The sequence below is a fragment of the Sinocyclocheilus rhinocerous genome, unplaced genomic scaffold, assembly GCF_001515625.1.
Source record: "Sinocyclocheilus rhinocerous isolate Xijiao unplaced genomic scaffold, SAMN03320098_v1.1 scaffold1853, whole genome shotgun sequence".
Taxonomy (NCBI): domain Eukaryota; kingdom Metazoa; phylum Chordata; class Actinopteri; order Cypriniformes; family Cyprinidae; genus Sinocyclocheilus; species Sinocyclocheilus rhinocerous.
This window is the reverse complement of record NW_015640075.1, coordinates 347,838-372,718: the sequence shown is the minus strand read 5'-3', so window position 1 is coordinate 372,718 and position 24,881 is coordinate 347,838. Positions and strand designations below refer to the sequence as shown.

The 24,881-nt window shown below is 38.5% G+C and overlaps 3 protein-coding genes across 4 annotated transcripts in view; 2 read left to right on the top strand and 1 right to left on the bottom strand.

Moving 5' to 3' along the window:
• Positions 1–3,604, top strand: part of LOC107752506 (transient receptor potential cation channel subfamily M member 3-like) — a 50,261-nt gene extending 46,657 nt beyond the window's left edge. Inside the window, exons 24-25 of the mRNA XM_016568498.1 lie at positions 9–141; positions 1,788–3,604. Coding sequence (XP_016423984.1) covers positions 9–141; positions 1,788–3,291 — 1,637 coding nt within the window. The 3' untranslated portion in view covers positions 3,292–3,604. The remainder of the gene's footprint in view (positions 1–8; positions 142–1,787) is intronic.
• A 6,044-nt stretch (positions 3,605–9,648) lies between these two features.
• LOC107752501 (Krueppel-like factor 9) lies at positions 9,649–13,480 on the top strand. Of its 2 annotated transcripts, none has more exons than XM_016568494.1 (2): positions 9,649–10,593; positions 11,513–13,480. In XM_016568494.1, the coding sequence occupies exons 1-2, from the start codon at positions 10,251–10,253 to the stop codon at positions 11,788–11,790; spliced, it is 621 nt and encodes a 206-aa protein (XP_016423980.1). In that variant the 5' UTR covers positions 9,649–10,250; the 3' UTR covers positions 11,791–13,480. The 2 variants fall into 2 exon arrangements, with proteins under 2 accessions (XP_016423980.1, XP_016423979.1); XM_016568493.1 differs by having other exon boundaries at positions 9,667–10,635.
• Positions 13,481–14,928: 1,448 nt separating this feature from the next.
• Positions 14,929–17,076, bottom strand: LOC107752505 (protein FAM219A-like). The gene is made up of 6 exons (XM_016568497.1): positions 17,044–17,076; positions 16,834–16,972; positions 16,599–16,701; positions 16,419–16,499; positions 16,257–16,332; positions 14,929–15,289 (listed from the first exon to the last, which is right to left on the bottom strand). Exons 1-6 carry the CDS (start codon positions 17,074–17,076, stop codon positions 15,131–15,133), a joined length of 591 nt encoding a protein of 196 aa, XP_016423983.1. The 3' UTR covers positions 14,929–15,130.
• Positions 17,077–24,881: the final 7,805 nt, after the last annotated feature.

Sequence of the window (24,881 nt, the reverse complement as noted above, 5' to 3'; positions counted from 1 at the left end):
CCCCACAGAACTCTTCATTACTGAAGATGAACTGAAGAAGGTACATGACTTTGAAGAGCAGTGCATGGAGGAGTATTTCAGAGAGAAAGATGACCGCTTCAATTCCTCCAACGATGAGAGGATACGTGTGACATCTGAAAGGTTAAAACATTTCAGACAACACAACAGAACATTAACACTTTTAACTCTATTTTAAACCAGAGGTCTTCAAGTGTTTTATGGCATGGACCCCCCATATATGATCATCCCCTTGCAAGAGATCCCCTTCCTAAAATATATAAGCAGTATATATTTTCATGTATACAGACCCATTTATACTTTGTGAGAAAAATATTAAGAATTGAAGTTGAAGAAGTTGTGTTCAAAATTATTGAATTGGCTTTTACATGGTCACTGAAGCCACAGCCAATTAAAATTATTTTGACATTGCATTTTATTTTTCTAACCATCATTGGAGTCATTTTAAATTTATAAACCTGAAGAGAAACATTTTTCAGGGTTTCCGTGGGTCCTTACAAGTCTTAAAAAGTATCAAATTCAAGACCATAAAAAGTCTTAAATGGTACAAGTAAGTCTTAATTATGATTTTAAGAGGTTTTAAATTTGAGGACAGAAAGAGTAGAACTGCTATAAGGCTTAATGTGACGATTAAACTTCAAAAGGCTTTGATTTCATTAAGTAAACATGCTTTGTGTACTGCTGTTACCGGGGAAACAGTTCTATTTCTGCAGTTCCAAAAGCGCCTCCTGCTGGCAGAGAATGAATTTACATTTTCAATAATCCAGTCTGCTGTTTTTGCTCGGATCAATGTGAAAATCATTTACAACTCTGCAAACACGCAGAGTTGTAAATGTGAACTGGTGGATCGTCAAGAAGATAATGCATTATAAAAAAAATTAACAATTAAGACAGTAAAATAGCTTATATTTCTATGTTGTTTAATATAATTGATTGATAATTAGGTTATTTAATTAATATAAAAATTTATTGATAATAATTGTTTAAATTAATATATTAATTGATACTTTTGTAACTCATCCATTTTTAAAAAAAAACTGTTTAAAGGCTGAAATGTGAAGTTTATCATTTTATAAAACTTTTTGTTTTTGTAAAAAACCTGTATCTGAACTGTAAATCATGCTTTTTACTGTCATTTTAGAGTTTAATATGTTACCATAGACATTGAACTACCCCGCTCATATGATATTAATTTTATTTGTGCAGGTTTTAAAAAAGGTCTTAAAAAGTCTTAAATTTGAGCTTTAAAATCCTGCAGATACCCTGTTTTTAATTCAGTTCAGATTTATTTGTAAAGCTCTTTTCACAAATATATTTCATTCCAGAACAGCATGTTAAAAAGATATTGCATTAAATATATATAATAAATGTTTGTAACATGTTAACTTTGAGAACCCTGAAAATTAATTTTGTAAACTCATTTTCTTTTCTAATTTTCTCAAATTTTCTGCAAACCCTCTAGAAACCTCTTGTGGCCCCCACAATTTTCATTTAAACGTATACAATACAAAAAGTAATATATAATTTAAAAAAAACATATTACTTTAATGTTCATAACTATTAATAAGCACTTAATTATGTACACTAATGTTCAAAAGGGATTTGGGATTGGTTAGATTTTTGTTTTTGAGCCTCTCATGCTGACCAGGGCTACATTTATTTGAACAAAAATGTAATATGAAGTGCAACCAACACAACATTACTAGATGTAGATTTTTGGAAATGGCCTTACAAATATTCATGGAATTGTCTCATCTCTGATCATTCAGGGTGGAGAACATGGCAATGCGTCTGGAGGAAGTGAATGAGAGGGAACATTTCATGAAAGCATCCCTGCAGACTGTGGATATCCGGCTCGCCCAGATGGAGGAGATGATCGGCCGCATCGCTGTGGCACTGGAGCGGGTTGCTGGTATGGATCGAGGTGAAGTCAACAAAGCCCGGTCCAGGACATCATCTGACTGTACAGATACAAATTACATCCTGCGCCAGAGCAGTTTCAACAGCCAAGAAGGCAATTCCAACAGGCTACAGGAGTCTCTGGAGCAGGGTGGCGAAGAGTCCATTTCCCCTACATCTCCAACCACTCTGGCCCCACGTGTCCGCAGTCACTCCTTCTATGTAAGCCACTCCTCCAAGGATAGGAGCGGTGCAGATCGAGGAGAAGGCTTCCTTAAAGACAGATTGTTCAGCCTCCATCGGGCCAACAGCTCACAGTCTGTGTCCTCAGGAGCAGGTCCCAAAGAGTCCAAGCCCACACCTTTGAATACTTTATCTGTGGACCAGCAGCTACGCCCTTCTTCCTGTATAGACATCTATGTTTCTGCCTCAGAGGACGTCCCGCCCACTAAGAGCTTCTTGGAGCCGGTCCGGGCAGTTCCGTCTCTTGCTCGAGACTCATCTCTCCATTCTGAGATCATGGAGGTGGTGCTCTCAAGGGGGCGGGACTGCAGTGGAAGGGCAGGGGGCAGCGAAAGACAGTCGGATGGCACGGTCCTGTTTGAGGACAGCGCTGCTGCTGACCTATCGCTCTGCTCTGCCCACCTGCTGCCAGATACCTTGCCCCCCTGGGACATGGACCCCTCGCCGCCACCATCGGCTGGTGCTCTTGAGCGGTCCAAGAGCAGCCGCTTCCTATCCACAGCAGGGCCTCTGTTTCTGGACGAGCCGCCATTAGTTAAGTCGCACAGCCTGATGTTCACGTCACGTGGTTACTATGGCGGCATGGGCGTGCAGGTGAAGGCAGCCGAATATACCAGCATAACAGATTGCATCGACACCCGTTGCGTCTCTACCCCTTACCCTGTCCCAGAGAGGTCTGATTCACCTGGAGGCTCTTTCACATTCGATAAGCCCCAGGACCTGGGCGTCTCACACCCTGAGAGAGATGCTGAGCTCAGTCATGCAGAATCTGATCCAGAGGAACCCGCAGAGGGGTCAGCAGACACAGTTAAGGGGGGTCAAAGCAGCAGTGGCAGAATAGGCGCAGACCTGGGCCTGGGCCTCGCACTGGGCCCGTTTTGCTCGCCGATATCTAGACTAGAGCGTGCAAACAGCTACTCCTCTTCGGAGGAGTCGCATTCCAACATCTACTCCCGAAAGAGCTTCTCCATTAGTGAGAAAATGGACAAGGGTCGTGGAAGCTCCAGGAATCCTTTCCAGAAGGCCAGAGCCGGGGCAAGGCTGGAGGGTAAGACAGACTCGCTGTCCATGAGGAAACTGGCCAAACCCTCAGAATTCCGAAGTTTTGATAGCAGACACAATTACACGTGATGATGGCAGACCAGTAGTGATGCCATTGTAGATCTAGTTCCTGTAGGATGGCTCTACCTCGTTTAAAATCCAAGGGCCAGTCCGTTAATTAGTACTGTCTGAATGAGTAATTAGCTGTACACTGGAATGTTTTATCATGGGTATCAACTTCCTGTTAATTTCCTGTTATAACACTGCAATGCAAAGTCAGATTTTCTTTAGTATTCATAGATTCAGAAGATGACCACTGCCATTAGGCCAACATTAGTACCCAGTTGAGAGGAAAACCTTGAGATTAAGGGCCTGTTAACACTATGATGAATGTTCGGTATGATAAATATAATCATTTGAATGAATGGCAGTTAATGCAGAATTTTATTTTTGGAGAGTTTTTGTAATCTATTCCATTGCACTGCAAAGAAAACTGGCCAACCAATAAGCTTTTTGGTCACATGCCCACAGCCACTGCTGTTACATAAACTACAACTTAAGGGTTGGTCACTCATGCAAAGAAGTTTTGCATTTCGCTGCATTCCAAAGTTCAAGTTTGGTGAACTCTGAAACCGTGAAAGTGTGTGACCAATTGAAGATTGATACGTAACGGCATGGCCTCGTAGCTGAATTAAAAGAACATACATTTAAAACTGCAGTGCTACAGGAAAGTGGAGTAGATTGTATGTTTTTACATTGTAGATTTATTATTAATTGTTGTGTGTTGAATTTAAAAGACGCTGCAGAGTGTGACCTCATATCATGATTGTTGCAGTTCCTGAAGAAAGTGTGACCTCTGCTTTAGTGGCGCTCACCTACAGACCATTATGCAGATCCTTCCTCTGCTATTTACAAAGAAACATTAAATAGCAGATCTGGAACTGGCTCTAATGGCTCTGTACTTTTGATTTGGTGTTGTTTGATAAACACCATAGCGAATTAAAAAAATAATAATCTGAACGCCTGTTTGAAAACATGTAAATACAAATATCAAAAATTTGACTTAGTTCTCTTTGACAGGTGTGCTTCAGAAATGTGTGCAGCCAAATATTTTTAAGTTACGCCTTCTTTCTTTGCGTGCACATATGGGCGCATTATGCTAATATTTCCACATAGTGACCTAGATATGTGGGGGCTGTTAGAACAAGCCGTTTTAGGTAGGTATGTGGCTGACTTAACTTTTATAAAGAATATCTCTTTGGATTTGAGACTTTAGTCTTTGCAACTTTACAGATCTTCTTTATGCACCAAGAGCTTGTAACACTCCAAAGAGAAAGGAAAACTTGAAATCGCATCATATGACCCCTTTGAATTTTGGTGGAGTGCGGAGTATTTGAGTCTCGAGCAGAACACAAAACTGACGGTAGCGGCTCCGGTGGAAAACTGACGGGATCTAAAAATTTCAGATGACAGACACGCAGCTAATTTCTCCGTCACCGTAAATTACTGAAAACACGGTAGACACGCGTTTGTGCAGCAGAGCGGTTCTCTCTCGCACTTCATGACGTGACAGACAACTAGTTGTCCAGTCCTGTTCCGTTCACACAGCGCGTGTGCTCCGAGAATGCGGTTGTGAGCGATTTTTTATTTTCTTTCAGCCAGCCCGCCTTTTTTTTTTTTTTTTGCATTGGTCTGAACAGACAAATTGCAGTTGCAACTGAATTTTTGTGCCGAACATTTGTGTTGGTGTGAACAGGCCTTCACATAACCTTGCAATGCAAATGACTGTTTTAGCTTAGGTGAGTCACCCACGTCACAGCATGAATCATGTTCTCTCTTTATTGACTGATTTATTGTGTATCTCCTACAGGCCAGATAGAGTGATGGTTTAATTCCAAAACAATTTTAAACTTAAATGAAAACAGGACTTTGACAGTTACAAAAATGTAATGCTAACGTTTGTTGTGTATACGAAGATTTGTTCTGTCAGTTAAAACCCACAAACCAGTTAGACAAACATACACATATCTTCCCTAACATGTTGAATGTGGAGTATAATTCGTTTTATTATGAAAGGATTAACCTTCTTGGAGCCTTGAAATATCTCTTGGCCCATGTGGGTGTATACATCTGCATTCAAAAAGCGTCATAGTCACACAGCAGTCAGTTATGTTATATGAGGTGTCTGAATGCAGCAAAAGTTTGTGCAGAATTTCCACTCTCATTATTAAACGGGTAACAAATTTTAAAGTGTTAAATGATCATGTTTTGTCTTTTGCAGTCTGTTTTGTTCCAAATATATCACAGCAGGGTGCCCATTTGAGTGTATTTAAATAAAAGTAACTGGTTGAACCCTACACTAACAGCATGTTTGGTATGGAATGCTAGTTTACTGCTTACTGGGCTGTATATACTGTATACTGCATACTATTTAATAATAGTATGTGGTAGGAAGTAAAGAGTATATGATGATAAATGTTTCAAACAGTAGTATGCTACATTGTTGTCACATAACATGACTATATTGCAAGTTTAATTTTGAAATACGTATTTATCTCAATTTTGTATAAAAATGTCACACTCCAAATGAAAAGTCAAGCACACTGAATTGTCGGCTACACTATTATGCAGTGTGTTCAGATTGTATTCTGCACAGGTAGCAGGTCTTTTAAGTATGTCCATTCATACAAAAAAAGTGCTGCTGTGGCAAAAATATATAGTAGTATGATAGTATGCCATTCCAAACATACTTTTCAGACTGTTGCAAGGGTTAAAATGTTTAGAGAACCTTTCCAAAATGGATTTTAAAGCAAAAAGCCTGGTTGTCTTTATATGAGTGTATGTTGTTTTACACAGAACAGGTACTATATGTTAACTTGCTATGCAAGACACCACAGAGAGTTGGTAGGTCGGTCAGTAAGAAGTGTTATGCACTTTAAAGCAGGAGTTCAATATGCACACCAATCTCATCACTAATCAATCTGATAGTGCAGTGTTTAATTTGGAAAGATATTAAAAGCACATCAGCACAGTTGAGACAGGGACCCATTCAATGTTATATATGTCTTTAATGAACACTAGTACATATTCTCTTCTATTTTAAGCAAGTTATATGCCTTGGCAATTTTCTTCCTCTTTTATGGTTAATTAAGATATATATTTATGTTTGGTTTATTGTTTATGATGGAAAAAATTATTGTATTATAGTGGGTGTTCAGAAGGATAAGGAGATCTGGACAGACTTGTATTTAACGAATGCATATAAATCAATCACTTTTAATTAAAGCAGATTATTTACTACTCTACAATACACTGTTTTAAATTGTTTTTCAACTTAAATCAAATGAAACAGTGCGGGTTTAAAGCAATACAGAAATGTGATTTGTATCTCTGGCATAAATCCAGTGTACTATACTATTCAATATAGTCACTTTTTAGTAAATGAATTACTCCAGCCATTCTGATTCCACCACACGTATCACTCATAGGATGTATTTTATTTGCCTTACCAATGTGCAATACTGCTAAGAGATTTGAAAACATTTATTACAGTCACAGTGTTCTGAGATGTTGAAATGTATACTAGGTGTTAGAGCTTGTATGTGAACCAAAAGCTAAATAATAAAAGACATGATTTTATTTTTTGTGCATAGCAGTAATTCTAATCACTGTGGTTTTCATATATCCAATGATCTTAATATCAATATTAGTATGAAATTCACTATGTCGATCGGATTTGCTTTTTATTTGATTTCAAACTTGATTTCCTCTTTTACACTTCTACAAGGTGATTATACTGCAAAGAGCTTTAAAATAGGGGTAAAATGAATACATGAACAATACATGGGCCCTTAAAATATGTCCATGCTGTATTATTTTGGGTAATGTCATTTGACAAACCCTCTTGTTGGACTGGTTCCAGCAAAAGAAGAGGGTGTTATGAAGTTAATGAATGCAAGTTTATCTAACTATCGCCTGTTTTGCTCTCGTTAAGAGTTTTTGTTTGGGATAGAAGACAGAGCATATTTATGACACTTGTTTTTCCACATGTAAATGTTTTGTATATGATGTGTAAATCTTTCTGTGGATGTAAAAAATGAGTTTAATATATTAATGATAGGATTTTAAGAAAACGTTTCTGTGTCTGATAGAAGACATTACACTATGACAACCTACCCAGTGTGCCAAAACGACATGACGACTTATAACTTTATGTACAGTATTTTCTTAATATTTTCCTATATTGTAGCATAAAAGGTTGTGAATTGTATACCACTTTTAGTCAAGCCCCCCCCCCCCACTTCTTTTTAAACTTATTGGTGAGCACTTGTCTGCTAACAAGTACAAGCACATGTTTTCTGCAATAATGCTGTAGTTTGAACGGAAAGGTCTTAATTTACTTAGTGTCTTTAAAATGCATGTTGTTCTTCCAAAAGATCCAAGTTGAGAGATGAGTAAACAGACAGCGGGATCCGAGGACTCATGTCCTATAGTAAAAGGCTAAGTATTTGGATGCAAATACAAATGTGTATACTGTATTCCTCAATGTGAATAAGATGTTTGGCATGTAATAACAAATAAAAGAATATATATAATTCAAAACATCATTGTGTTTCATTTTTTGTTAGGACAAATGATCGTTCGCTTTATGGAGTTTCAGTGTAATTATTAGGAGCTTGTCACATTATTTCCAGAGAATGGCACCTGGTTTATTATTTACTTGCTGATTGTTGAAAGATACAAACATATATAAGGTTTCACAGCTCCTTGTCTATTTCAGCCTTCATTGAGTTCAACAAGGTCACAGTCTTTGGTGAGTGTGGCCATTTTAGATTATTTCCCTCATTTGCATTACAAAAACATTTAGAATATAAATTTGGCACTTTATTTTGTTAGTGTGGACCCATATTGAGTGATGGCGTGGAAAAACGAATTTTGGGATAAAATAGGCGAACATGTTGAACGAATTATTCCAAAATAATTTTTTTATTTAGGCTACTTGTGCTATTTAGTCCCATGTCTCTGTCTACAGGGAGGTGCTTATGCCTCGTGCATCTTTACTACAGCTTTTTTTACCAGCTTTGGTACTGTACATCCCGAAATTCCAAAGAACAGATCCTTCTTGAGAATGAGATCGGAAACGACATGCGTAGGCTACTGTTCAGCTGAAACATAAGCGTGACTCTGCATTAGAGCGGAAGTGTTGCTTGCACTGTCCTTTCAGCATCGTAGGGAGGCGTTCAAGTTCACTTCTAGTTCACGGTACATTCTGTTCCACAAAAACAGACACGTGTGTGTGGGGCTGGTTACAGCGCAATAACAACAACGTGACCCATCTCGAATTGACAGCGTTGTTAGAAACGGGATGATTTATTTGACGGTTTAACTTGCTGAAGGTTGTTTACACGCGTCACCTTTCAAATAGTACAACAAAAACAACACCTGGATTTCATTTCATTGCGATGATGAAGTCTCATTCCTATGACTGACAACACTTACCAAGACAAGTAGGCTAAATAGGCCTATTTCAAGAACGTTGTTAATAAAAAAAAAAGTTTTATGGTATGAAATGTTTAGAAATATATCAAATATATGAAATGCTAAATATTTAGATGAGTATTCTGCTTAAGTGAGTGTTAATAGGATTGTTGATCGTCTCATGTTGTCCTCTCTACTGTAAATGTATGCTTTTTGGTATTAACAGTATCATAATACGTTCATGCCGTTCATGCCAATGGATAAACTTTTGAAATGGGGTCGCAAGTGTTGTTCCCATATTTTCCTAGAACTGTCTCCCACTGTGAACCTCCGCGAGTTCGGAGATTACTCCGAAAAGAGTCGTGTTACGTTTGCTCTCATTGGCTAATTTCTCCTTCTCCAACGGCCCTTCGCGAGGGCCCGCCTCAAAATTTCTAGGCTACTACTGATAGGCAATGCTTGTGCAGCACAAATTCGCTGCACGCATGCTTTATTGAAAGAAATGGACTTCAGTTTGAAACGTGTTGCTCTGGTGTGTTAGCGATCAATTGCTTAATACTTCGCTGCGACCATTTTCCCTGAAAGCTGAGAGATCAAAGAATGTATTTCAGGTCGAACGTCGAAGACAGGTCTTAAAGGTTTTCGAAGAAATGGATATTTATTGCTGTCCATTTAAAGTCATATAGGCCTATGTTCAATTTTACTTTAAAAATCCCCTCGTCACAACTGAAAAAGCTCCATTGGGTGCAATATCCCATATACATTGATATATCTACCTCTGTTATATGGTTTATTTACCGATTTCTATATTTTATGCTTATGTTAATATTTTTCACTGCATGGTGCCTGTTAATGTGAAACTAGCTCACACTGGGTTTTTTAACATCCAGTGACTTTAGATAAATGTAAGATAGACAAATGATAATCAATGCAAACGTTTACTACTTTTTTTTAATTTTTTTAGAAACAACTATATATCGGCCAGTGCATTGAGTGATTACAGTGCTGAAGGAGGGCACATGTTACTACTCGTAGTTCCTGTTATGTTAGCACGCCCCTCATCCGATACTCAGAACACTATTGGACCCATGAGCCTTCAATCTCATGCTGTCAAGGTGATTCCTGGTAGTGCATTCAAAGCGTCGCTCTTGGACCACCGTGTCCAATCAGCGACGAGTTTTATGATGACACCGTGGGATTCCGCGAAGTAGTTTCTTTCAGATGAGAACAGCAAACAGCGGCACAGAGAGAGGCACACGGATGAGGGAAGAAGGGAATGACAGTACTCAAAAAGTTCCATGCTTTCTGATGTGGTTGAAATAATATTGGGAATAGGCACCTGGATGCCTATTCGATAACTTGTGCGTGTAGACGCAAGCGACACACGCTTTTATTCTTCGCTTAGAACATTAATCATCGCAGTCACATTGGGAAAAACACGTGTAGGCGTGAAGCCACGTTTTCCAGAGTCATCTGTTTCCCGATGCGCATATGATGAGAATCCCGCGCCCAACGTTTTTCTATTTGTAGCAGGTGACTCCTCCATTTCCAGGACATTTTAGGTAACTACAATGACGGACGTTAATACTGCAGCTAGGTCATTGGGGCCGGTCTCAAACGGTGACCGCTCAGACAAACTAGCCGGCGAGGAGGGATCTGAAGAAAGTCAAGAGAGTCGGACTCTGTTAATGGTAGCAATGATTCTGCTGGACCTAAATCAGTGTATCCCGAGCGGCATCAGCGCCAAATGTATAGTGGACAGTGATGTGGATAATCAGCCCGGCGTGAAGGAAAACCGGGAGAAATGCAGACAGAACGCGAGCAGGGTGAAAAGGACACGGAACCGCGACAGACTGCATGTATCCGCTGAGAAGAGACACTGCTGCCCCTATGCTGGCTGTGGGAAAATATACGGCAAGTCGTCCCATCTTAAGGCGCACTTCAGAGTACACACCGGTAAGAAATAAGCACAGTTGAATTATTTTGTGCTTAAGTGTACAGTAACTCAACTAACGCCGGTAATTCGATTCGGATCGTTCGTTTATCTGGCCCACAGTCTGTTATCACGCCCCACGCCCGCGTGTTCTGTTCGGTTTCGGGAACTGCCACTCATGTAACGGTGGGTGTAACCGCAGGCGGAGCGCTCATGGGTACACATGAGGGTGGAACAGGACACACTGTTACTAATCAAAGTGTGAGCAAACATGTTGCTTAGTCCACATTGTTACGCAGGGCACCGTGAGACCATTAAATTGCGTAATCGTGTGGTAAAAATGCTAGAAGTAGCCTATTATCATTTCAGGCTTGCTAATTTGCAGGCTAATGATTCGGTTGGGCCCATATCGCGAAATAAATTCTGTTTTCTGGTTTATGCATCATATGCACTAATATGTCTATTCTATTCTATTCTAATAATTAGTCTAATCTCAGTGTGTGCCGTGGCCGCTGGTCCTTGATGATCCGCATACTTCAATGCGACACGCACTAAAATAACCGCATATAACCTAACAACGCAACGATGACGTGATGTGATTCTACAGTTGTAAACATCCGGCACGTGGTGCCGCGTTGTAGCCAAGCGCGGCCCCTCTCATTGAGTGCATTCACATTCAGAGCAAATCACTAGTAACAAAAAAATAAAAAATCAGCGATTTCTCCGGTTTTTACATACGCACACTGAACAAGTTGCCAAAACGCCGGTGAAGGTGCGTACATGCATGGAAAAATCTAGACGTGCCGATTTTTTTATTTTTGCTGCTGCTATCTGTTTTTGTCAGTAGGGGCTGATATAAAAACAGTCTTAAATTTCTCTCTCCTATGTGTGTGTTCTTAGGTGAGAGGCCCTTTCAGTGTACCTGGCCAGGCTGCGCAAAGAAATTCTCACGGTCGGATGAACTGACGCGACATTTTCGCACGCACACCGGGGAGAAGCGTTTCATGTGCCCGCTCTGCGACAAATGCTTCATGAGAAGCGATCACCTCACCAAACACGCCCGCAGACACGTCAACTTCCACCCCAGTATGCTTCAGGGTCCTGCCGGGCGAAGACGACACTCTTCAACGTCTACATCGTCCTCTGGCTCCAGCGATCACATGTCTGCTGGTGTTTGAGCAACCATGTGACCCCTCACTGCACATTTTGGATGTCTGTCTTTCTTGAGGCTCAGATCTTGGAGCCTCTGATATTGAGGTGATGATATGAGATATCAGGTGTGTTACATAATGGAGACATACAAAATATGTTGTGCTGGAGTTCTCCATGACAAAGCCTGAAAATGGGACTGCTCAATGGAATGGACAGAAATCATCAGCTTTAGGCAGAAACAATAATGCACATTTAGTTCAAGGGTTATTTAAAAATTATAGGGGTATTTATAACTTATCACATATCATGAATATAAGATTGTTCAATACAGAGTCAGGGGATTTATTACACACCCAACTGTGACAAAGGGAAGTGAAAAATATATAGTGTGTGGTGAAACGGAGACACATTTTAATGATCACTTTAAAGTGTCCAATTTTGCAGTGGTCCAGTTTGCAGAAGTGTATGGGTTTTAAAATAATCGCTATGAATGTTTTCGGTTATTTTGTGTTATTTACAGGGACAGCAGTTGACTTAAGTGTTGAAGATGGCATTTGTATGATATTAAAACATGGTTACTTATGAGATTAACTTCGCATCGTGTGAGGTTTTACGCACATAAACAAGCTTTGGTGTTTTTTAAGCAATCATAAGTAATTATTTGCATATTCTAATCAGTTATGCAAAAGAATGTAACTTATTTAATGTACAGCATTGAAAATATTCAGAACCGTTTTATCATTTCTTTTTGAAACTTTTATTTGTTTTTTGTTTTTTTGGTCAGCCTTCTCAAGTGATGTAGTGAAAATGAGAGAAGTTCACTGATTAATAGTTTACCACCGCCATCTATAGGTGTGTTATGGGAAAACACAAGGTAAGAGCTGTGCCTTAGATCTCTGTACACTGCACAGCTGAAAAAGACAGAACAAAGATTGTATATTTCTCCCACTACCTATGATTTTATTAGCAGCCTATAGTATTTACAATCAATCCATGAACATGAATAACATTATCTTTTATTAGTTTTATTAATGGGTTTTTCATTTTCATACAAGTTCCTTTTGACTTCAGAAGTCTTTCCACTGTTCAGTTGTTTACTTGAAATAATGAATGTTATTTGAATATAGATTTAGTTTAAATCTACCACAATGATCAGCCATTGTGCTTTAAAAGACACAAACTGAATTTTACATGTGAATCAACGATCAATGCATCTATTGGATCTTTATTCAATAACAATTGTATAGATTTTTATATTTTATGTTATGATAACTGATCAACAAATATTTGGCTTTTATTGTCACATAGTATCTGTGCTAATTTATTGTTCAGATATTCCATATGTTCAGTAGGTTGTGAGCCTGAATTCAAGCAGGTCATTTAAAACATACTGTCATTGTAAAAATGCTCAACCTGTGCCTTGTTTTGAGTTTAAGAAGAACTTTAGAACTTTGAGTTTAAGAACTCTTATCTTAGACTGCAGAATGTAATTAGCAAGTTACTGAGAAGTACATTGATGTAATTTACAAAAGCCTTCTCAGTTGTGTTGTGAATGCCAATGTTGTGATGTGTATATCTGTGTCTTACAGACTTTGAGCCACTACCAGTACATACATATTCTGTACTTGTACATAAGTATAATTTGTGCAACATTCATATTTTGGCTTTCCTGTACCTGTAAATTATGTAAATAAAGGGCTAATTAAAAAAAGAAAAGTGTAATTCAGGTCTGCTTTTATTGATATCACTGAAACCAATAACAACATTGTTATTACATAAATGGACTTTCTCACATAATTAACATATTTATAACATGAAAACACAGCCTTTGTCCAACAAATGCTCACCTTTGATTACACTTTGAATTTTGATACTTCAGGTCATTACACTATTTTAGTCATAGTTAAAACAGACTAAAAATTGAATATGAGCAGTTCGAATGAAAACAGTTTGCATTTTGAGCTACAACTTGATCAAGACAATATGAAGAGTGTAAAGATAACACATAAAATGTGTTTGGCTTTCAAAGCTGAATGGAAGGATAAAATCTGTAAAAGGATTTCATGTGTAGATGAACAGCGCAGTTTCATCATTGATAGCTTGAATCATTTTAATAATAACTATAATGAGGCCAGGGATTTGATCAGTTTAGCAACATTAACATTCTAAGGTTAGTTCCAAAGACCAGCAGAAAACAGTGCTTTTAAATAGCCCACAATGTCTGAGAAAGTAACTGATTTCCATGAAATGAAGCGATATATTCTGATTGGTGGTATGCATATAAAATGCTCAATTAAAATGGACACAAGGTAAAGTGATTCCAACAAGGAGCATAAACATTCTTTGGCGCCTTCAAGTCTGTGAAATCTGAACATCTTCCAGACTAAAGCAGTACTTACTGTAAGAAAGCTTACAGGCGTTCTACATCTAACATGTTTGGACATTCTAAGAAACGGAACAGGATTTTCAAAATGTCATAAAGGCTATTCAATCATACCCAGTGATTTCTGACCTTTGAAAAACTGCTTTGAGAGACAGAAAGGTCTTCATGTAATCATTTTATCATCTTCGGTCTGTAGTGAGAGGTTACTGTGAAAATAACAACCGTTCAGAAATGACCAATCAAATAAAGAAGGGTTACTGTATTTCCTTTTCGTTCATGACTCATTCGGATCTCAAATCCAGCGTAGTTTCAAACATGATTCAATGAAATGCTTGTGAGATATCAAGAGTAAATAAAAAGTGTGATGCCCAGGCACATGCCAGACAAGGCTACTGTTAGTGCTGCAGTACGAATGCACCAACATGCAAAATGTTCAACAGAAACGAATCCAAGTATAGCCTCAATAGCAGCCACGAACAATAAACATCCAACCAGATCCGTACGGAAATCAAATCTTACCATAACGACAATGTTAATGCAATGAGTGCAACAGGAAAGCAGAGAATTCAGGGAATAAGCTATTTCAAACTCTCTGTAACATCGAGTTGTTTTTAAATTCACAATTAAAGTCATTTTAATGCTTTATTTGTTCTACGTTCACTTGTACAGTATAACACAATGCCAGCTAGGAGGTGAAAGTGAGCAGACTCTCCTAACGTAGTAGCAAACAGTGCATATCCTGCCATAGGAGGAAGCAACCAATAATTATAAGTAAGAGTAAATGTGTGTATGTGTGTGTATTAGCACATGTAATGTGTTTTGTGTGTCTGTGTGTTCACATTTTCCTGTACACCATGTTCATCATAACGTTTACTGTACATTTCCCTCTGTAATATTGATTAGATGTCTTATCTGAGGTTATGAAAGGGAAAGAGGGAGGGGAAGAGAGAGAGGGAGCACAGGGAGGGGAAAAGGTGACAGGTTTACTGGATTTGACAAGCAGTGGAGGAGGTGGCTTGGCAGCAGATGCAGGTGGAGTTAACGGATTTGGGTGGTATGAGGTCCAGGTCTTCATCATCGGGGATCTCATCCAGCCTGTATCCATCTTTCAGTAGTTGGATGTTCAGATCCTGGTTTATCTGCTGCAGGAAGCAACGAACAGCATGTCAGGCCAGGCTGCATAACAACCACTAATTAAATTATATAAATTAGTTCAATTTTCCTGGCAGCAGTTGTTTAATAGATTAATAAGACTACAGGTTCAATAGCTTGATTGGGACATTTATTGGTTTAATGAATCAATGACATGAACAACAACATGTATATGATTAACAACAACAAATGAGCAATGGTGACCTTTAAAGGAATAATTCACCCAAAAATTAAAATTTGCTAAAAAATTTAGCCACCCATAGGCCATCCAAGATGTAGATGAGTTTGTTTCTTCCTTGGAACAGATTTGGAGAAATTTAGCATTACATCACTTGCTCACCAACTCTGCAGTGAATGGGTGCCGTCAGAATGAGAGTCCAAACAACTAATACAAACATTACAATCACATGCAGTCCACCGAATAAAGTCCTATGAAAAGCTACAGTATACGGGTTCATAATCCATAATACCATTGTTTTGGACTGTTTTCGCTTGTAAATGGTGCTTGATCTGTGCATATTCTTTCCTGCTTCAGACAAGACGACTTTTCACTAGAGAAAGCAATAATATGGATAGAGGACTTGTATTTTAGCTGGAAGCAATGGTTTGACATTAAAAACATCTTAATGATGAGTTTGTGTATTAAACACATGCAGCTTTTCACAAGATCTTAATTGATTACTTGTGTATTATTGTGATGTTTGCATCAGCTGTTTTAAACCCCCATTCACTGCAGAGGATCCATAAGTAAGCAAGTGATGTAATGCTACATTTCTCCAAATATGTTCAGACGAAGAAACAAACTCATCCACGTCTTGGGTTGCCTGAGGGCGAGTAAGTTTTAGAACAAAAGGGAATTTAGTGCATAAAAGATTGTGAGTGGCATCTGAGAAGGAAATCCACTGTCAAGATGCTTGGGGTATGGGGCTTAGGACATTAACCAGAGATCATAGGTACCTGTTCCCTTAGAGACCTCACCTCGGCTGACGAGTATCCTGACGAAGAATATCTAGACATGTCAAAGTCGTCATCGCTGCAAGGCAAGTGAACACAGTGAGTTTGAGACCTGTGGCCAATGGGGGCATAAATAAATCAGTGAAGGATGAGTGAAGAGCTTACCTGTCTGTGTCAAGAGCAACTAAAGGTTTCTCATCTGGACTTTGGTCTAAAGAAGAGTAACCTTTATTGGGAACCACTAGCCTGGATGGAAAGAGAAATAGAGACAGGTTTTTGAAATAATGTGAAATAAAACAGTCTATGTACATATTGAAAACTATGATCATTTTCTCTTGTATTTACCTTGTTCTGGCCATCACGTTATTTTTCTTGGGTTGTTGATTGACAGGGCTTCCAGCATTGCCATTTTTCAGTGATCCTTTCCTAACCAACTCTCTCTTTTTGTCTGTGAGAGAGAAAAATATTAGACATATTTATATTTTAATCATGTCAAATGAAACAACACATAATTGCAAAAATTGCTTTAAATAAAAGCATAGCATTAGCATTTGGCAGTATAAACAATCCCACAACTAACCTATCTTCATGTGGAGAGGGGAAGGTTTATAGTTAAGGGTGGCAGGCTCACTCTCCCTGGTATCTGAGTCTGCCTCTGATGTGGTCGATGATGCTGGATCCTGGTGGAAAAGAGGGAAAAAGAGAAGTGTCAGGGCAGTCTAGTTGGTCGTTCTTCTTGACAAGAGCCTTGACAGTCCATTTTTATCAATGTAGATGAGCAAAGCTTTACTTTATTTCTACTGTTTGATTTCTGCCAGCTCATTATGATACCCTGGGATTGATGCGAAAGGAAACACAACATTTTCAGAAGCAAAGGGTGCAATTTGCCAACTTCAAATAAGGATCAGGTCAAGAATCGTGACAAATCATTTTAAAATTTCAAAAGCCTAAATCTAATAAAACTGGAAAAAAGGATGAACAAATATAGGTGCAGTGCAACACATTTTGATATGCCGAGCACAAAAAAACTGTACATATTGTATTGTCCATATAATATAATATAATAATATTACACCAAATCAGTGGGTCACAACCAAAAAATGGATTGCAGACCCAAAAAGGTTAACATTTTAAAGGGGTCCTATTATGCTTTTTCACTTTTTGAATTTTAGTCAGTGTGTAGTGTGTATGTTTGGGCATAAAAAAAGATCTTCAAACTTACAAATCTCAAAGTCCACTCCAAAGGGAGATATTTCGGGGTTTTTTTTAATCCCTTTTCAAGAACTACAACGAACGGCTCGTTTGGACTACAGCGTTTGTTTTCGGGGTTTTGTGTCACACATATCACACAAAATCACAAAGCGGTCCATTAGAATATCATTAAAATAATTCCCGCCTACGGAAATTCGAATGGTTGGGGCGAGGTCGTGGTTAGAACGCTTGGGTGAGTGCCTCAGACAAGACGACGAAGAAGAAGTGCTGCTGTAGCCTCAAGTTTTCCCTGGTATTGTAGTGCTTTTAAAGATTTCTCACCTGTGAATGACACATGATGTAGCCCAGCGGTTAATCCAGTCCTCGCGCCAGCTCGTTAGAAGTGAGCTACGTGCATGAACTGTGTTCCGATCGATATGATCCCTACACAGTGTTCATTGCTCCCTACTCCCTGAGCGGGGTAAATCCGTTGAAGTTTACTTCACTTCGGAACATGGGCTGGAATTGGGAACCTGATGTAGCCTATTGTAGTAATGTTGTCTCTGGTCTGTGAGTGTAAATGCGTTCAGGGGGCGTGGCTTTGGACGGCGATTGCAGGAAGGGTGGGACGTTCGCTTTCAGTGCTATCAGGCTAAAGTTAGCATTTTCCAAGATCTCCTATTGTACCTTTAACTAAACTTGCTGCTTTGGCAAGGGGCGGGCAGTACTGAAACACCGTCTAAGCTGTTCGCCAATCACAACGCATTGGGATAGCTAACCAATCACATCACATTTCGTTTTTCGGAAGGTTCATCAAACCCGGAACTAATCGAGCCATTTGTGCCAGACTGGGGAGAAAGGTATTTTAATAATGTAAATTATGTAAAAAAAATAATGCGTTTTTCGAACCACAGAGCATGAGAGCATGTTCTAGTACACCCCAAAACAAATTCAAGACATTGTAAAAGAGCACAATAGGACCCCTTTAAGATGAAAAGGCTAACCCCTTTAAGATATTTGTCAAAAAGCCTATTTTAGGAACTAAAGTTCATTTCATGTTTCCTAGAGGGACGATTATTAGTGTTACCTGCCAGTGAAGACCGCTGTCTGTCTTTGTTTATGCTGCTGCTATGTTTTCTGTAATGTGTTCATATAATACAAAACATCTCATTTCATACCAGAGGCATATGCAGATGCATATATTGGAGTAAAATAAATGTCTCAATCTAAAGACTTCTCCTGCTCTCCTGATTCTCTGACCGGAATCTGGTCCATATTTGGCCGCCTCAACCAGTTGTAATTCGAAATGTAGTAAGGTTTACTACAATATTTATATCATCTGATATAGTTATTATCACACGACGAGTGACGTATTCTCCAAATATCAGCACGACAGCAAATGTGATATTGATTAGATGAACAGCTCAATAAACAAAAAGTTAATAATAAGTGACTTACATTTTAAACACAACAGTTCTTGTTTTTGCTATATTTCAACAATGAAAATAGTTCCAAACAAAGCAGAAATGTTTTGTGTCTCTGAGCAACACAGGACGGTGTTTCGTTACTGAATCAATCAGCCGTTTGAATGAATCGGTTGAATGAATGTCTCAATGACTCACTCATGCAGTGATTTGCCACCACCTACTGGCGATTTTAGGTTTATATTTTAAATCCAAATCATTTCAAATATCAGTATTCAACATTTTGTTTTTCAAACATCAAAACATTATTTATGCATTTGTAACTGCAGGTTAAATACATTTATGTTCTGCATTAAACAGTCTGTGTGAATGCATCTAAATGCCACTTCAGATGCGGATTCTGTGCCACTTCTGCATAGCAAACACAAATTTTGTTGATACTGATTTCATTTGATTGTTAACAGCCCTATAGTGTCCTACTATTTGAATTTATTGATTAAATGTAAGAATTTTACACAAAAGATGACGCATTCATTTAATTAGGTTAGAAAAAAATTGGCCTTATAAAGGTAAAAATGCCCATAAAATGTAAAAATCAATTTAAACTTATTGGAAAAGTACATTTCTGTTACTCCTGCAAATTAACCACCACACAGAATATGAAGAATATCAAAATCTTTAGAAGTCAGCTGTCCACAATAGTCCTAAACCTGTCAAAGGCCCTGTCCCAAATGGAACACTTTATGTGCACTTGCGATCTTATGGACTTACAATGGCCGCCGCATGCGCGTGTCCGTTAAGTCCACGAGACCGTAGGGTGTCCCATTTGTAATTTTAGCATTCAGAAGGGTGCTTGCGAGCGCCCTCGATCCGCACTTTTGCCGAGCCCGCACTGGGGCGAGCTCCGCAGCAGACTTCTACCCGACAGTCAAAGCGGCATTACGCCACGAAAGTGCGGACTCAGAGGAAGACCGCGAGGGTTCAGGGTGCCATTACCAGCACAATAGCACACTCAGCAAAATATTGTCTTGTTATCGTTATCGACAAAATTCCAGAAAATATCGAGATATAATTTTTTTGCCATTATTTCACACCCCTAATCAAAATACATGTCGTTAAACCAGGGGGGGGGTTGGCTGACTCTTAACTTTTATAAAGAATATCTCTTTGGATTTGAGACTTTAGTCTTTGCAACTTTGCGGGGCATAGAGGAGAAACAATAATGTACAGTATGTGGAAAATAATGTGTTTTTTTTACTTTAAACCACATAAACACATTTCATTACACCAAACACACAAAATAATGTTCTTTTTAGCAGCATCATATGACCCCTTTAAGATTCGGTTACAGAAAGTGCAAGCCAAAATACGAAGACAAAGGGGTAAAACAACGGTAAACACTCGTGGTTCTTTTACGAGAATGAGGAATTTGATACTATGTTTGAGTTGCAATCGAGACGCTGAACTTGCAGAGTTACTTCTCAACAGGTAAGCAAAAATCTGCATACTTCACCTTGAAAACATTTTTTTTCCCCAACCGTAATTTATTTTGTGTGGTGAATACAGAAAGCATAACGATTGAATTTGAACAGACATTTAGTCAATTGACAATATTGTCAATTGTTCTGTTCAGTCTGTCACATTAATACTTATGCATATTTATTAGACTTGTGCAGTTAATGTGAATAATTTCCCCTTCCTGATCTGAAGGACAATTTTGTACAACTGTATTATAAACAGTTCGGGTATTGTGTTGGGTCCACTTGATGACCAATGTAAAATCTGGGTCCTGAAGCAATAACAGATGAGAACCACTGATCTAGAACTAACCCAAAGGTACACTAACATCTGCTGTACGTAAGGGTCATGGGTTAAATGTGGGCCATCCAGATGTCTCTTCGAACAGAGCTGGTTTCCTAAGAATTATTGATCAATTTGTCATGGGTGGGAGGGGTATGGACATTCAGGTACCTTCGCACGTATTCTGCATGATGAAGCAAACTAAGGCGATAAAGGCCTCTACTAGATTGACGAAACACACAATATTAACGTTATTTCAAATGAACGTTACAGACTGCGTTACGATGGAAGTACGAAGATATATAAGAACAAGTTGAGCCGAAGTTATAAAATAAAATGAAGCAGATGTTGTTTTCGATGCAGGGAGACACACAGTCTCAGTGCGCAGCATCATAGTAACGTTAGCATCCTTACATTAGCTAGCAAAATGCATATCAGACATAGAAGCGACATCACAGTGAGAACATCTCAAAGGAGTTAGGAGGTTACCCATACTAATAGTCCATGTGAAACCCCATATGAACAGCTGTGATAAGACTCTGTATGAAAAAATCTCAGCCGGAGTGTTTGCTTCAATCATAGCTACGTACCTTTTGCAGTCAGATGTACAAATAAACACATAGATGCTTGCTTTCATACATGTAAATGGACACAAAAAGACATTCTCTAATTCAAAGGGGAATGTATGTTTGTGTCACTCATCCTCAGCAAAACATACAGGTTATGCAAACATGACATCCTCACAGATGGGAATGCAGATTACAGTTTATTAGTAATCTGGATTTTATTCCAGTGGCCAAATGCTGTTATGTAATTCTTTACTTTGTTTTCTGTACTCCACCTAACACACAAAACTGTTCTGAAGCTACTATGTGTCATTACTGCAATCTTTTCCCTCAAACAAATCACAAAAATAATCAGATTCTATTACAACAAAAAAGAAGGACAAATTGCAGGTAGAAAACAACTCCATTTCATGTTGAAATCATAACAAAAATAAATTGTGTAGTTTTGATTATATTAAAGGGGTCATATGATGTTGCTAAAAAGAACATTATTTTGTGTATTTGGTGTAATGAAATGTGTTTATGCGGTTTAAGGTTCAAAAAACACATTATTTTCCACATACTGTACATTATTGTTTCTCCTCTATGCTCCGCCTTTCTGAAACGCGTCGATTTTTACAAAGCTCATCTTTCTGAAAAGCGAGGTGTGCTCTGATTGGCCAGCTATCCAGTGCGTTGTGATTGACCGAATACCTCAAGCGTGTGACGGAAATATTACGCCCCTTAACATTCTGTGATGCTCTGTCCGCCCGGCCAGAGCGGACGAGACAAAAACATTAAAACCCATTATAAACGAGGCATTTGTTGCATCCAGTGGGGACATAATTATGGATTATAATGACTTATACTGTCTTTTTACGCATTGCATCGCGCCGTGTAAACATAAAACCATGTCTGCATTTGTGATCGGAGAAACAACAAGCACTACTCTACACTGCCCAAAAAACTCGCGTTTGAATCGTCAGTGGCAAATTCTTTAAATATAAAAAAAACGTACTTACAGGCTGTGAGTCAGAACAGCCGGCATTGTAGTCTACTCTACCAGGATCAGGAAACAGTCCTCCATAAAATGCACTGCTTGGGTTGAACTGTTCCGGAACAGTGTTGTAAATACAACTTAACCACTGATTTCTAGTCGTGCCCTCTTTTGGAAGGCCAAACAAAGTAGTTTCGCTTTCACAACGAAACACACAAGGCGGGCTAGAGTGAGCGGAGGCCGGCAGGCTACAGTGAGGAACGACTGGCGGGCTTGAGAACGGTGCGGCCGGCGGATTCGACGATAGTGATGTAGGTATGTGGGGGCGTGTTAGAACGAGCCGTTTTAGGTAGGCGTGGTTGACTCTTAACTTTTATAAAGAATATCTCTTTGGATTTGAGACTTTAGTCTTTGCAACTTTACAGATCTTCTTTATGCACCAAGAGCTTGTAACACTCCAAAGAGAAAGGAAAAATTGAAATCGCATGATATGACCCCTTTAAAATTGATTATATGTCTATTTCTGAGGGTCCAGTCAAATGACTCGCCAAGTAAATTTGCATTGCAAACATTGTAATGCACTGTAATGAACAGTTATTCTACATTACATATTACATTAGTTGCAACATTCAAGTTTGCTTTTAAATGATAGCATTTATGCTTGTAATTATATATAGAAGCAGCAGTCATGACAAACACTATATAGATCTTAACAGACAATATTTGACATTATGTCTATAGACAAATCTTTTTCAGTTAAATGGACACTATTTGATACCTCTTAAAAGTGCATATTAATATTAATAGATAAAACACAAAGGAGCACTTTTAAGGGTATTGCCCCACTGCTAAGCTGAGAAGCATTTTTTATTCTGACATTATGACAGAGTAAAAACCACTTGGTGTGCCGTACTTGTTATAATCATGGTAAATTACCAGTAACCTTTCACATGGCACTTATGCCCTCCTGAAGTGTCTCATAATCCTATCAGGACTGAGATGTAATGCTGCAGAGTTATAGCAGATAGAAAACCTTCCTTGACACCTGCATGCCGAAACCTGTTTGTACAGTTCATTATTTTCACCGTACTGACCTATAAACAATAGCATAAACCCAATGTCAGTTCTCAGTATTGATGCCGTGTGGGGTTTCAGGCAACATACAGTAAACATGCTCAAATTACACTTTAATATTTTTATTTTCCCTTTCCTCACATCTCCTACTTTTGCCGCTCTATTTCTTCACACAATACAAAATTTCTTCACACAAACATTTCCTTGTTTGCTTGGTCAATTATGTATTTTTGATGAGAGATATAACTTGAACTGGAGATCAGCAGTACACATGGCCCTTTGCTGGAATTTTTTTTAAAACTTTTTGTTAGTTAAGGCTGGGCAAGAGAACAGGGCACGGATCCAAGACCAGCAAAAAGTGACTAGATGTCCAATGAAGAGCAATAAATAGACTAACAGATGGACTGTGTCCAAGCACAGTAAAATGGCTAAGAGGCTTTGTTGTTTTTACGTAATGATCCTCCAGTTGCAAATCACCAACAAACACACAAGTGCAAGACTAGTGCAAGATACACACTCAAACACACACAAAACATCTATATAAAGAAAAGTTGGTGCTAAATGAACTTCATTTTTAATATAGCTCATAAATCATCCATTTATTTCAATGTGTATGATCTCTATAACTTTGTTTCATCCTTGTTACCCAGCCAACTCTGGTAATAATTCAAAACTCAAACACACACACAAAAATATATTACGAATGAGTATCTATTTTTTTCCTATTTATTTTATATTAGTATAAAATGTTAAAATAGTGAGATGCATTGCATTCATCTCAACACAAGCTCTGCATTAATAAAAACATTTGAGTCTAGCACCAAATGACAATAGCGTGATTTATAACAGATTTGCCATAGAGTCAGGTAAGAGAATTCTAACAATTCAAAATGCAAAAGATGCAAAAAGTGAATCAAACATTTTAGATGTTTGATGGGCAATTTTTAATGCTGAACAAACATTCTGTCCTCACAGGCAACTAAATGTGTTTTAACTGGATATTTCTGTGATCCTCTTCTTTTTTTTTTTTTTTTTTTAAATAGGTAAATTTCCTAGTCCTGCCAATGGCGTGGTTTTCCAAAAATTCATGTAAGAACTTGTATGTTGCATGTTCATTTCACATTTACACAGGGCCATCATCAAGGGTGACTATTAAAATATTCCTGTGAATATATTCACATTTTTTTCTTGTATGTTGCATGTTCATTTCACATTTACACAGGGCCATCATCAAGGGTGACTATTAAAATATTCCTCAAGCCCCTGTGAATATATTCACATTTTTTAAAATTTCAAGCTGCAGTTAATAAGTATTTTTGTTCAGTTCTCTGTGGCTCTTGAGTCTCTGCCAGCACCGGGGCCCTCTCCAGAGAGGAGGGAATTTTGCAGGCCTTGTAGAGTATGACAAAGAGAATGAGAATAAGCACAGCTACTATTGAGTTACACACAATGGCCACTATGGCAGCTGCGGACAGTCCAGCTCCTAGTTCTGTCTCCATGGTGAGTTGACCTCAAGAATCTGATGTTCAAGTATAGGGACGACACTTGAAATCACAGTTCATCACAATAGGTTACCGTGCTTCAATTTCTGCTGCCA